Source organism: Tympanuchus pallidicinctus, unplaced genomic scaffold (genome assembly GCF_026119805.1).
Source record: "Tympanuchus pallidicinctus isolate F22 unplaced genomic scaffold, pur_lepc_1.0 scaffold8, whole genome shotgun sequence".
NCBI classification, from domain to species: Eukaryota; Metazoa; Chordata; class Aves; order Galliformes; family Phasianidae; genus Tympanuchus; species Tympanuchus pallidicinctus.
Genome location: NW_026294802.1, coordinates 55,058,425 through 55,071,067, shown reverse-complemented (window position 1 = coordinate 55,071,067; position 12,643 = coordinate 55,058,425). Strand labels below are relative to the sequence as shown.

The following is a 12,643-nucleotide window of genomic DNA, read 5'->3' as shown; positions in this document are numbered from 1 at the left end:
AAAAAATTACCTTTTGAAATACATTTACTTATAGGCACTAATAAATTTTATCTAGCACGACAGCGGAGCGCTCGAGGCACTGCAGCTTGAGCTGTGCCCCTCTGCTGGTCCACCTCCACTACCAGCAGCACAGCACAGCCGGCCCGGCCCACTGCCATGGCTTAAAGGAAACCTGCAGTGTAAAGGTGACAGTCTGAAGACTTATGCCTAAGAACTGCTAAAGAAGATGGCTATAAATTAAACAAGTTGGCATGGGAATGTGGGAAGCAACGTGCTGCCTCTCCTCCATTCTCGTGCTGATTTGAATTTCCTCAGGCTCTCAGGAGAGCAGCAGACTCAGCTTCCTGCTAAGAAGCCACGATAAAATGGCACCTTGCATTAATGATACCAACATAGTTCACAGCAATTAGTAGTTCTCCTTGCTACCCTATAAAAATATGCAAAATTTGGTGGAAAGTAGTTGAAGATGGCACTGCAATTTTCCTTTAAGTAGAAAAAATCAAGTTAAAAAATCCACTAAAAGCATATATGAGTAAATAACCCTCTAACCCTAATCTTACTGAAAAAAAAAAAAGTTCAGGCTTGCATTCATTTCTTGAAGAAAACCAAAAGAGGCAGAGGCTGCACTGGGACTGCAGCACCCAGCCTGCAGCTCAGCATCAGCGCAGCAGAGCTGCTCCCACACTGCAGCAGCTGCTCTGCTCCCCGGCTCGCGCTGCAAACACTGCCCAGGGCTGCTCCTGAAGCAGGCAATGTTTTCCATCGGCAGTAACGAAACAAATCATTGATTCAATGAATGAATTTAGTTGGTTTAAAGTTTTAATTTAAGAAGATGACCCCCTCTAATCAGCTTGAGATTTTTATAAAAATTCACATTCTAAATCAGCTTTCACAGTTAAGTAGACGGGGCTGATCCTGGTGTGGAATTGGCCACGCAGAGCGTTGGACTGACTTGGTTTCTGTATGTCTCAAAGAGTTTCAAACACTGCTTTGTGTAAAGTTCTGCCTACTGGTACCTAACACACTACTGCACGTGTACAAGCATCTTCCCAAAAATCCAGCTGGGGCAGAGAAACACTGCTTTTATAGCAACCTGCAGTCTCAAGTCGTGACAGTCAGGTGCTCACAAAGGCCCTGCTGAAGCACGTTTCTGTGGAGTGGTTTGCACAGGATTTGTGGGTTTTCTTCCCCAGCTGTACACTGAATTCAGTTCAGTGGCTGAGTTAACAGCTAAATGCATCAGCAAAAGACTCTAAGTTTTCAGTTAAAAAAAAAAAAAAAAAAAAGTCATGAAATAAATGCATTTTTACCCCCTCCCACCCCCCAAACCGCTCCCCATTCTAAATCTGAAGGAGGGAATTAATAAAAATACATAAATGGCTGCTTTAAAATACACAAAGTAAAAACTGAAATTTGCTATAAACCATTTGCAGAAGAGGCGAAGTAGCAGTTATACAAACGACACAAAACCTACTGTAATTCTTACATTAGTATAAAGTGATTTCACTGAAGGAATTATTTCAATATTTCACATTACAGTTAAGATAGAGGAGGAGTGCCCAACGCTGACACCCCGGTTAATATCATCTATCCTAGATTACACACGACAGTTTAAGAAAAGACCCTTAAATGATCTACACCTGTAACATCTTATTGGCTTAAAAAAAAAAATCACTTGCAATACCTCACAGAATCTTCACTTTAAAGCATGACCACCTTGTAAGAGTCCTTGTCAAATAACCTGCAGAAATAATGGAGCATCCTGCTACGAGTGCTCCCCTCGCTTGCTGACTAGGCACCAGTCGGTTTCATCTGAGAAAAAAAATTCAAGTAAGACTAAGCTGTGCTGGCTTTTGAGAGTGTCTGCAGATGGTTCAGGTGCTGGAGGTCCAAACGTGCATTTGTTTCGCTATTTGGTGCACGTAACCAATGTCGGGTCTTTGATCTGGATCAGGATATATGCACATGCTGACCAGCTCCCGGAGCTGAAAGACAGAAAGACATTGGAACAGAAATGGATCAGCTTGTTCCTTACTGGCAGCGGGTGTGGGGCTCCCCCAGGTGGGAGCAGGGAGCTCATGGTGCAGCTGTTGAGGCTGATGCTGCACCCCACCTCTGAGGAAGGATCACAGTTAATCTGCACACACATCTTAAGACACAGGATGCCCGAGTGCGGCTGTCAGACCCCGGTGTTTCCTAGAGAACCTCTGTGAAGGAGAGACTGGTCATTGATTATGTTTAATAAATAAAATGCAGAAGGGCTGAAGTACCCCCCACCTCCCTACCCTCTTTATTGTGCACATGAAAGATTGTAGCTTTTAATTATACAGACACTGAAAGCTGCTCGTACCCCCGAGGCATAGGGAGAAACAGCCTTGAGCCTCTGATCTTCTCACATCCTCTCAGTAGCCACAGTGCCAATTATTTTAATGGTAATTAAAAGCATGACCCTACAGCTATCAAGCACACAGTTCAGCTGCATTACTGAATGTACCCAAATGAGGCCACAGCTCTGCCTCCCGAGCGCTGGGTCGCCGCGGGCCTGAAGCCGTCCCAGCAGGAACTGCCAGACCCGACCTTGACGTGCAGCCCCAACTGGTGCCAACAATTACCAGCGCATTTGTTTCTGAGACACAAAACCAATCAGTCTCAGCTCCTCCAGACCATCATGAGATCCAGACTGGAGAAAAGGCCACAGCCAGGAGGCCATCACTGAAAGGCGGGCATTCCTCAATTAATGCTTCGTCCCGTTCATTCACAACAGTGCTGCAAGCAAAGCATCCCGAGGGTCAGCAGCTCCCCTGCAGCAGGGCTTTGTTTGGGGGCACGTCACCAAGCACTCTGCTAGCTTCATTTGGCTGATGCTCATCTCTGCCCCGGGAAGAGCATGGAGAGGCAGCTGCCCCTCACCACTCCCAATCCTGCACCAGTGGCAATACTGGAGTGGCCCAGAGAATCTGCCCCATCAGCCTCAGGAAAATGAACACGTCCACATGGGAGCAGCCAACCTCCTGGCAGCACTGACTCCTGCTGGTGCAACTTTGCTGCAGGAAGGCGCTGCCACGCTTTTTTCCGAGCCCTGCAGCACGAGGGCTCCCACCCAATGGCTCACCCTGCTCAGCTGCTGGAAGACACCAACCCACCTCTCCTTCAGTTCCGTACTCAAGAAGCATCTGAAAATCTAACCTTTAAAACCGGCAAAAAACAAACAGCGTTCATGGCAGAGACATGTTCAAGACTCAGGAAATCAGAGCTCTTTGTGGTTCATGTAGGCAGCAGCAGCTCATAGAGCTACAGCCAAAGGCACAGCCCTCTCAGACTTCGTCAGGCATTCTGTTAATAGTGCATGAACACCATCTGGAGTCTGGTTCTCTGGGACCTGGCGCCTTTGAGCTTTAAACCATCCTTCTCACCCCGGATTGTATCACTACACTACACACACTCTTTAGCACTGCCAGAGGGAAGCAAACAGACAGTAATTGTAAAGACAGGAAACACATCTGTCAACTTACACTAATTCTTGCTGCCAGCAGGCAGATCCTGAGCTGCACACTACAGCAGCACGGCAAACGTGAATGCACAGAGCCGGGACGTGCTGCTACAGCAGCTTGGGAAAAAATAATCCACTTTTCCACAACACTTCTTCAATTATCTTTTTGCAAGAGTTCCTTAGCAGGAGAGAATGAACATAAACTGTGCGGCGGCCCAGAGGACGGGGCAGCAGCACGCTGTGAGCGCCCAGGGTCGGAGCTGGGAAGCTCAGTGTGGTGCAGGCAGACTGCAGCCCCAGCAGCTCAGCCCTGCACAGCCTACAGTTTAAAACATAAAACAACATCTACAATTACGTTAACCTTTTCCTTTCCAACAGGAGACACCAACGACTGAATGAGAAAGTAAGAAAAACAGCTGGTTTAGCATGGAAAAAAAAAGGTCAAGAAAAAACCAGCTCAAGAGGCCTTGCATAAAAACAACCACCATGTGCAGCCCAAGTGCAACCTCACAGAGCAAGCAATGCATAGCTGCAATTTTGTTTTTTTAAACACAGCTTCTTAAAATACAGTTCAGCTACTGCTCTCCATCCTTCGCTGTTGTATACATTGAACCCAGACTTCAAAAATCCCCCTTATGCAGCTTGGTTTATTGATGATTACCTTATTATTAAACTGTTTTCCTCCTCTCCCCATTTAAAAAAAATAAAAAGAAACAAAAACGACTCCCTGTAGCAAGCAGAAGACTACAGGAACAAGAATTTAAGCATGGTTTCACGGTATGTTATTTTAAGCAAAGGGAGGCAAAGGAGAGGGCTTTCCCACGGTTCATTGTTGGTTTTTGCCAACGTAACAGACTTTCAGTCTCAAAATCCTCTCCATGTTAAGAAAGCACATTAAGAAATCTTCCTTTCTGCCTCACTTCAGCGCGCTGATATTCAGAGGCTCAGCAGCTCCCCGGGCAGCTGCAGGGCAGCACTGCACTCCTGCACCCCTGCAGCCGGGATGGGGAGGCTCTTCCCCACACCCCTCCACTTGCCCTGCACAAATGCTCCCAGTTTACCTTCTCAGAATAATGTTCAGCTGGAAGAGGCGGGTAGTCACATTGCTCTATTTTTTGGCAAAGAGAAAACAGGTTCATTTTATCTCCATAGAAAGGACTCTGAAGAGCTGCCATCTGGAGAGAAAAACACAGAGAGCATTTCAGAAACGGTAAAGATGCAATAGCCTCAGTACTAACGGGTTGCAAGAGCAAATTCTGTTCTCTGATGGCAAGCAAACAACGCTGCTGCTCCACCAGCCCATGCAGCAGCCCAGCTGCTGAAAGCCCCGCACCGCACGCATCCCTGGGCCTCGGCACTCAGCGAGCTCCCCGTGCTTCCCCATCACTGGTTATTTCTGCTGAAAACACTGCAGATGTGGGACACTGTCAGTGGGCAATTCCACAAGTATGCAGAAGAAACGTTCTCTTAATTTGAATAGGATTAAATAGGATGCCTGTGCTGCAGGGCAGTCCGTCAGACACCAGCAGCTACGAACACCTCTGATACGAACGGTCTGACAGGGCAGCTCTACTGTTCCTGATAATGCTGTGGTTTCAGCCCTCCTTGGTTACTACCATGTTCAGAACTGCCAATGCATTTACTCTCTATCACTGGTAAATTTTTAATCAACCGCTACAAGAAATAAGTGGATCAATTTTGAATTTGGCTACCTAGAATAAAAAGAACCTTATAAATGTGAGTGATGCAGCTCTGCCTTAAAAACGGACCTCAAAACAAACACTCTCTCCTCTTGGAAATTTGCTGCTTAGGATAGAACGTCCCAGGCAGATTTGGGAGCCCAACCAGAGAACCTTCTCCTCATCAGCCACGTCTTCAGCCCCTTTACATTCTATTTTATTAATCCAGATTTGTGACTCCAAACCCACAACAGATGTCTGATGTAAACAGACCGAGCACACAGCACGGAGAGCACAACTGAAGGCTACTGGTGAGAAAGAACTTCCAGCTCAGTACAGAGAGGTGCTTGTCTAACACTGAAATGGCAGAAAGAAACTGCATGTCTGCACAGAATATCACCTGCACTGGGGTTCTTGGTCTGGAGGTCCAAACGAACCCCGAACCCCGAGCTTCAGGAGAACAGCCACCACACGATGCTCTTGGAACTACGAAGTGTGGCACAGCAGCAGGGCAGGCAGGAGCTGAGCCCCAGGGCCACACTGCCCACTGCCTCCACACAAAATAGAGGGCAAAAAAGTGAAGGCACATTTCTGTTACAGTTGTAATTGCTAATTAGAGACTGACAGCAAACTGCTCCATCAGTTGCACAGAAGTGGAGAGAGAGGGGGTTACGCTGGGAAGTGATGTCCCCCCGTTCTGGCTGACACAGCTCCAACCAGCAGCACAGCAATGTGTGTGCCTTTGTTTGGGCTTGCTTCTGGCATTTTGATTAGAGCAATTACTGAAGGACAGCAAGATCTCCATTGGAAATGACCACCATGCAGGATGGCTGGTTAAAAAAATTCCTATGCAGAACTGTTGGTGTTTAAATTGATGCCCTTGCCAGAACCACTGAAGTCACTGCTTGCAGCTACATTCTGGGAATTAACAACTTATTTTTATTCCCTGAAGTGATCTTGCTGACAGATTTCTACAGGAAGCGAGGGATGAAGACTTACTGCTGTATTGACAAGATTTAATAACGATCACTGTGCGATTACCAATGTCAAAGTTAAGCGGTGCTGTCTGCCATCGCGGCCCAAACCCTCACTGTTATGTGAGGGATTGCAGCGGACACGCACAGCTCTGACGGCAATTTGTGCACTGCATCCCCTGCAGTTATCTGCACAACGGATCTGAAGAAATATCAGAAGTGACTCATAACCAAACAAACGCTGCTTCCTTACTTTTAAGCCAAATGGAAAAAGATTTTCATTACAAGAAATTAGTGGGCGGGGGGGGGGGAGGCCCTTTCAGAGATACGTGAACTTGATTTTTCATTTTCAAATATCTAAAAAGTTTTAAAAGCCAAGTGGCTGCTTATCTGGTGAGCACAAAATTGGGAACCGTCCAGTCCTTGGAATACTCAAGCTCTCGAGCTCCTGCTCACAAAGTAAAGGCTTACCTACGTAGGAAGTACATTTAAAAATGCTTTGCGTGCCAAATCTTTCACGTTATTACAGTACTGCTACTGTTCAGCACGCAATTAACTCAGCTCCTTGAAATACGAGAGTACTAAGACTACCGTGCCATAAGGGGACCATATTGCCTGCAACAAAAACATATCTTAGCACAACGCTAAATATTTCTCTCTGCATAAATCTGGAGTCCCTTCCCCAGCAGTGCCCTCAGTCTCAGGGATGCCTTGTACCCAACGTGGGCCCTTCTCTGTTGGCAGCCTGGGTTAAGCCTCACACATTGTGGCAGAGCCCACGTCCCCAGCTGAACACCCTGTGCTGGGAACTCCTGGTGAGGTCTGATAAATGACACAAAGCTGGAATTCTTCAAAACAGTAACTGACTTGGTTGAAGCTCAGGTTCTTTCCCCTTGCTCCCACTTAAAAGAGTCTCTGCACTCATTTTCAAATGGCTACACAAGACCCAGGTACACACAGCTATGTTTTATGACCCTGGTTTTCATCAGAAGTTCATCCCAGTATCTCATCAGAAGTGTTACACACAAAGCCATCCTCCATTGAAAACATCAGCTTTTCTACAGCTTGCCGCTTTTGCTTCAGCTTCCAAACTCCTGAATTCTTTCTCTACAGCTCAGAAGAATCTGAGGACAGGCGCAGAAACACACAGTTAAGCTCCCTCTTCTCTCCAAGTGCCTCTGACAAACACCTTTGCAGCGCTGCCCCACGCGCTCACAGCGCAGGCTGAGATGGCAGCGATGGGCGCCGTGGAGCTGCTCCAACTGCACAGAGCCGCACGGCTCACCAGGCAGCACCCATGGAGCTGCTGTGCACAAACAGCAGTTTGTTCTTTGAGACAAACATCCTTCCCACAAGGAAATAACAGTGACAAGCACTGAACTCCTGCCAGAAAGAGATCTATTATCCGAGCGTTTACCTTTATACCCTCTCGTCCCAAAAGGCAGTTTTTTAAAGCAGCTGAATGACATGCTTAACTACCACTGCCTTCATAGCTGCTCACTTGCAAAACAGTTTGCATTCCTGTTTATTCTCTCATTCCGTGCGGTTATACAAAATTGCAATGAGGAACAAGATCTCATCAGTTCACACAATTTCAAGTAACTCAGGAAAGCATGACCCTGACATTTAGAGCTTTATTTCCCAACGCGAGCTGTAGCTTTACAATTCAACATGCCAGGGATTTCTCATCCTCAGGGCCAGGATAAAACTTCACAAATGCTGACTTGCACCTTCACTTAAATTCCGAAATGATACATGCATTTAAAACGATACAATGTTGTTCTGACTCCTGCTAGAAACAAAATCACAAAGCTCAGAGTGACAGAATCCTAGCGCTTCTTTTTAAAATGCATGTACTGGTGAAGAAAACCAGCTGGCTTTTAGGAAAAGGAGTTACAAATCGTGCAGTTCAATCGAGGAGAGCCCACTCCGCCACCCCACCTTTGTCTGCAGGACGACTGCAGCGGGGGAACATCCCAGCTGAGCTCTGACAAGGGCACAGAAACGGTGATTTCACATTACGTAAAAACTCCGCTTTTCTTTATTGAAAGTTCTCAGAGTTAAGATATTCCAATTAGTCAGAATTCAATTAAACAAGCCAGTGGCTTACATTCAAATGAATTTTCTGTTTGTAGAACAAATGGTATTCAGGAGAAACTACGAATATGCTGCCCTAATTACAGCTCTGCTCACAGTGGGAGGAATGAATACAGTAAACTGGCTTCTTTGTGCCATACCCTCAGCACCCACCGTGACCCAGCACATTCACTTTGCACCAGCGCTGCGTGCCACAATTCCCTTCTTGTTCACGCTCACAAATCACGCCATGAACACGAAGAGTTAATTTCTCATAAGGTTTCTGAACAAATAAGAGAAAATAACTTTGACCTGCTCAACTGCTGATTCACTGTACCGTGAGCTAAGACAAATGGGAAAAGATGATACTTACTTCATACAGCAAACAGCCCAAAGACCAGATATCGGATTTAAAGTTATAGCCGTTTTCATGTATTCTTTCTGGGGACATATAGTATGGAGTTCCCACTGCAAAGAAAAGGAACAGATGAGGAGTTACCATCCAAGAAAGAGACGGCGCAACCCGCATTGTACAGAAATGTGACTTAGCTGAAGGATGAGGGTTAGCAGAAACAGCTCATTAGAGAAGTCTGGCACAAGACTTTGGAAAGAAATCATGCTTTCAAAGGCATATTCTCATCTAGAACCAAAAATACAACCACATGAACACTTGATGACTGCTGAACGTTGCTGAAAGCATCTTTTCTATTTCAGAAATCTGAAGAAAGCTTTCCTTCCTCCTGAGCCACCGCTGCGTCTCCCACGGGCAGAGCCACCATAAAACGACAGTTCTTTGGTTCACTCAGCGGCACAGGAAGCAGTGAGATACACATCACGGATGTACAGCGCTCCAACAAGATCCCAGGACAGCACACCACTGAGCATCCGCTGCCATTCCTGCAGTAGCAGCACGACAGCCCAGCTCGAGACGATGAGGTGCCCCTGCTAAGAGTTTGGGAGACCACTGGCTGGAGCAGGGAGGTGCCAGTGACAACCCTGACACAGGACAGGTACAGCTTTCTGGAAGAACCACGAGAGTACTTCCAAACTTTTAAACGCTGCTCCAGCTCCAGTCCCATGAGGAGCTGTTGGATTTCCATGTACTTCCAAAAGTCTGTATTTTATCACAAGAAATTTACTACAGCATTTTGGACAGGACTTGCAGGAAATTATTAATAAATCCCTTACCTCAAAAAGGCTCTTTTTAAAATCCTAAATAAGTTTCAGTTGTGGTACTGAAAATACAAGACATCCTGGCAGTTTCAACTACATCAAATAAACCTCAGATACATCATTTATTAAAACATCCAAGGACTTTCTATGCTCTCGCCTTTCCCATGCTTTTCCATTCTCTGTCAATTTTTTTTTCTTTTTTTTTCAGCATCCATCTCTTAATTAGAGACCTTTCACGCAAGATGGCAAATGTTTATTTTGCCTGTAACTTTCAGTTTGCCACTTCTTCACCCAAAGCCCTGACTGCAGACAGCTGAAAGATTCCTGAGCAGATGAACAGCGGTGCTGGAGGCAGAGGGGGGAGAGCTGCACCACCTTCCCCGGCTTTCCTCAGGGGTTTGCACACAGAAGGAAACAAATTACTTCTGGAGTGGAAAGCTCCTGAAAGGCAAAACCTCCCCAGAGAGCACACAGGGCCCAGCAACACGGGGTGCTGCCGCCATCGGCGTGAGACTCGAGCAAAATCACCTCAGGCTCCTGGAGCTCAGAGCACACTGCATTAAATAAACAGGAGAGTCCAGAACTTGGCTGCATTCCCATCATCCACAGGATCGAAACATGGGCCACGAGCCCATTGAGACAGGCACTGATATTTCACTGATAGACACCCATACAGATTTGCATAGAGGAACTGCACATGGTTAGAGCACTGATTCATTTTCCTCCTTAGAAATAGAGCAATCTGTTATATGAAGTTCTTGGTTTGGAAGTCTCCATTAGACACAAGCACATAAGTCACATCCCAACTTTTAAGTCAGTGCCTCTTCCCTTCTCAAATCTGAAAGAAGCCTACAAGACTAGATGGAAGAGATACCTACATGGAAGAGAGCCTGCCACGACCAGCAGCAAGCAAAGGAGCAGGGCTGCAGCACGGAGCCACAGGAGTGAGCATGGAGCCCATTCCAGCTCTCCCTGCCCAACGTCTGCGTGCTCTATAGCACGTGGTGCCAGTGCTGGCCTCCAGCAGTAGCTGTTCTTGCTATCAGTTATTCTGGGTCACTGCGTGACAAGCTCAGAGCAAATAACAACGTGTGGGCTCTAAAGTTACGGTCCTGCCTGCCATGTTAGCAGGGGTCTGCTTGGTAGGCTAAAGTTGTCGTTTCAGATAACGCCTTAAAACAACCTTCGATCAAAGCAAAATGACAGGGTTTGTAACACGGATGAGTGCGTTATGGTCCAGATTTCATTTTTTGTGCATTAGTCTGTTCCATTATATTAATAGGCCTACGGAGCAGTCCGTGCCTGATCTGATTTTATGAAGTCTACCTTGCACATTTACCTATCATTACTGTAGTGTTGTCAGCAAATATATGAACAAGCAGGGCTCCGCATTTCAGAACTGATGCATTAATTTTTAAATAGCCGTCATGATAAAAGACTGACAAGCCCAATTCTCTTTATGGCCTGTCCAACATTACGTGGGAATCTCCTGTAATGAGCATCTTCTAGAAAACCGCACAAGACTTCCAATGCAATCAGTCAGGGCTCACCATTGCATCACATTAGTCAATTTGACAAGAATAGTCTAATCGGAGACCATTAATCAGAAACTTTCTTTGGCATTCGCCCAGCTGAAAATACAGAATATTGTTCAGATTCAATATTAATCACCAGCTGCTAGAGTAATGCCTTTAAAGTTACAAAGGTTGCAGAGCCATAGAGAAGATTATGACTAAGCAAGCATCTTCCTATTCTATTCCTGGAAGTCAAAGCACTTTGCTTGAATATCAGCCTGCCTCAAAGATCTCAGAACAACATCTCTTCCTACCCCCCCGAGCACTGTGTGTGCAGCTAAAACACCCACAAGGACCAGAATGGCTACGGTGCAACATCCAAGGGAGGGAAGCGCTAATTATTCTGAGTGAGATGAAGAGCAGTCTCTTGTTTCTCCAGGAAAACACACAGGCAAAGGCAAAGAAGCTATTTCTGAAATAAAACTCACACAGCTTTGCTCCGACACAGAGTTGGAACCAAACAAACAGATAATGGTGCAGCTCCAGCAGCCACCGAGCATGGATACCCTGCACTGAGTTCCCAAACCTGCCCCAGGAACACCAGGTGCAGAGCTGCATCGCCTCCAATGCAGAAAGGCACTCAGTACGCAGGGAAGATGTTGCTCAACGATCTTGAAAACATTCTTCAGCTTGAATCAGAGGATCAGAGGAGTTCTGCTGCGAAAGTGACAGCGGCTGAGTTTGTACGCACAAAATTTTATTTTCTAAACAAAGCTTCCCCCCGCACAAACACAGTTTAGCCAGGGATCAATGCTCCCCACAGGCAAAAATAAGAAAATCTGCCCCACGTTTTTCAGCTGCTCCCTCACAAAGAGGCTCACTCACTGAACGCAGCACAGCACAGCCTGGTCTCTCGCAGCACTGCTCTCCCACACCTCAGGCACGCTGCCAGCACATCCAAACCAGCACAGAACATTTCCCACTTTTCTCACAGGCTCTCTATGCTTCTTAAACAACATTATAAGACATAGGCATCTCCTGACACGAATCAAAATCCACAGCCATATTTGGCTAAAAAAATACAAAACCAACTGCTAAGTTGTTTTGCTTTCTACCTACCGCTTTACTTTCTCACAGCAGGCAACACAGTTCTGCCTATGAAAGAACCTAACAAGTTCTGACCTTTATGTATCTTTACAGAGTATTCCTAGTTTCAAACCAAGAGATATCAGAGCACAACATGGGCCTCAAAGGGGTGATGGTGATTAAAGCACTCCTTCCTTTCGGAGATGCTCTGCTCCTGTCAAAACAAACTTTGTCGTGGTTTGAAGTACTGGTGATTTTTGAAACGTGTTCATTACAAATGAAAAAAAAAACAAAAAACTGCTCAAAAGCAGTTGATGCCATTCACAAGTAAGGCTGTTGTTAAAAACAGTTTAAAGATACTAATACAGTATCTTCTGAGCAACTAGCTTAACTTTAATACTCAAGACACATTATAACACATGCCATGACATTAGGAAAAATATTTTAGTAAGTTTTAATACCTGGCGGTGTAAATAATGCAGTTCTGCTTGCAAGGGCACTGCTCCCACCTGCCTCATCTCTCCAAACAAGCTCATGGGCTCCCAAGAAGTCTCAGCATTATTTTAATTGTCTGGTTTTTAAGTATCAGTCGCCAAATGTTTGCATTACTTGGGAGATACTTCCAGATACTTTTGTAAAAGAATGGTTTGG

At 45.8% G+C, this 12,643-nt stretch overlaps 1 protein-coding gene across 4 annotated transcripts in view; it reads right to left on the bottom strand.

Annotated features, from left to right (window-relative positions):
- Positions 1 to 801: 801 nt before the first annotated feature.
- NEK6 (NIMA related kinase 6) overlaps positions 802 to 12,643 on the bottom strand; it is a 46,519-nt gene continuing 34,677 nt past the window's right edge. For all 4 annotated transcript variants that reach the window (XM_052668165.1, XM_052668166.1, XM_052668163.1 and 1 more), the window contains exons 8-10: positions 8,593 to 8,687; positions 4,552 to 4,665; positions 802 to 1,985 (exon numbers count right to left, since the gene is read on the bottom strand). In XM_052668165.1, the coding sequence (XP_052524125.1) occupies positions 1,875 to 1,985; positions 4,552 to 4,665; positions 8,593 to 8,687 (320 nt within the window). In that variant the 3' untranslated portion in view covers positions 802 to 1,874. The remainder of the gene's footprint in view (positions 1,986 to 4,551; positions 4,666 to 8,592; positions 8,688 to 12,643) is intronic.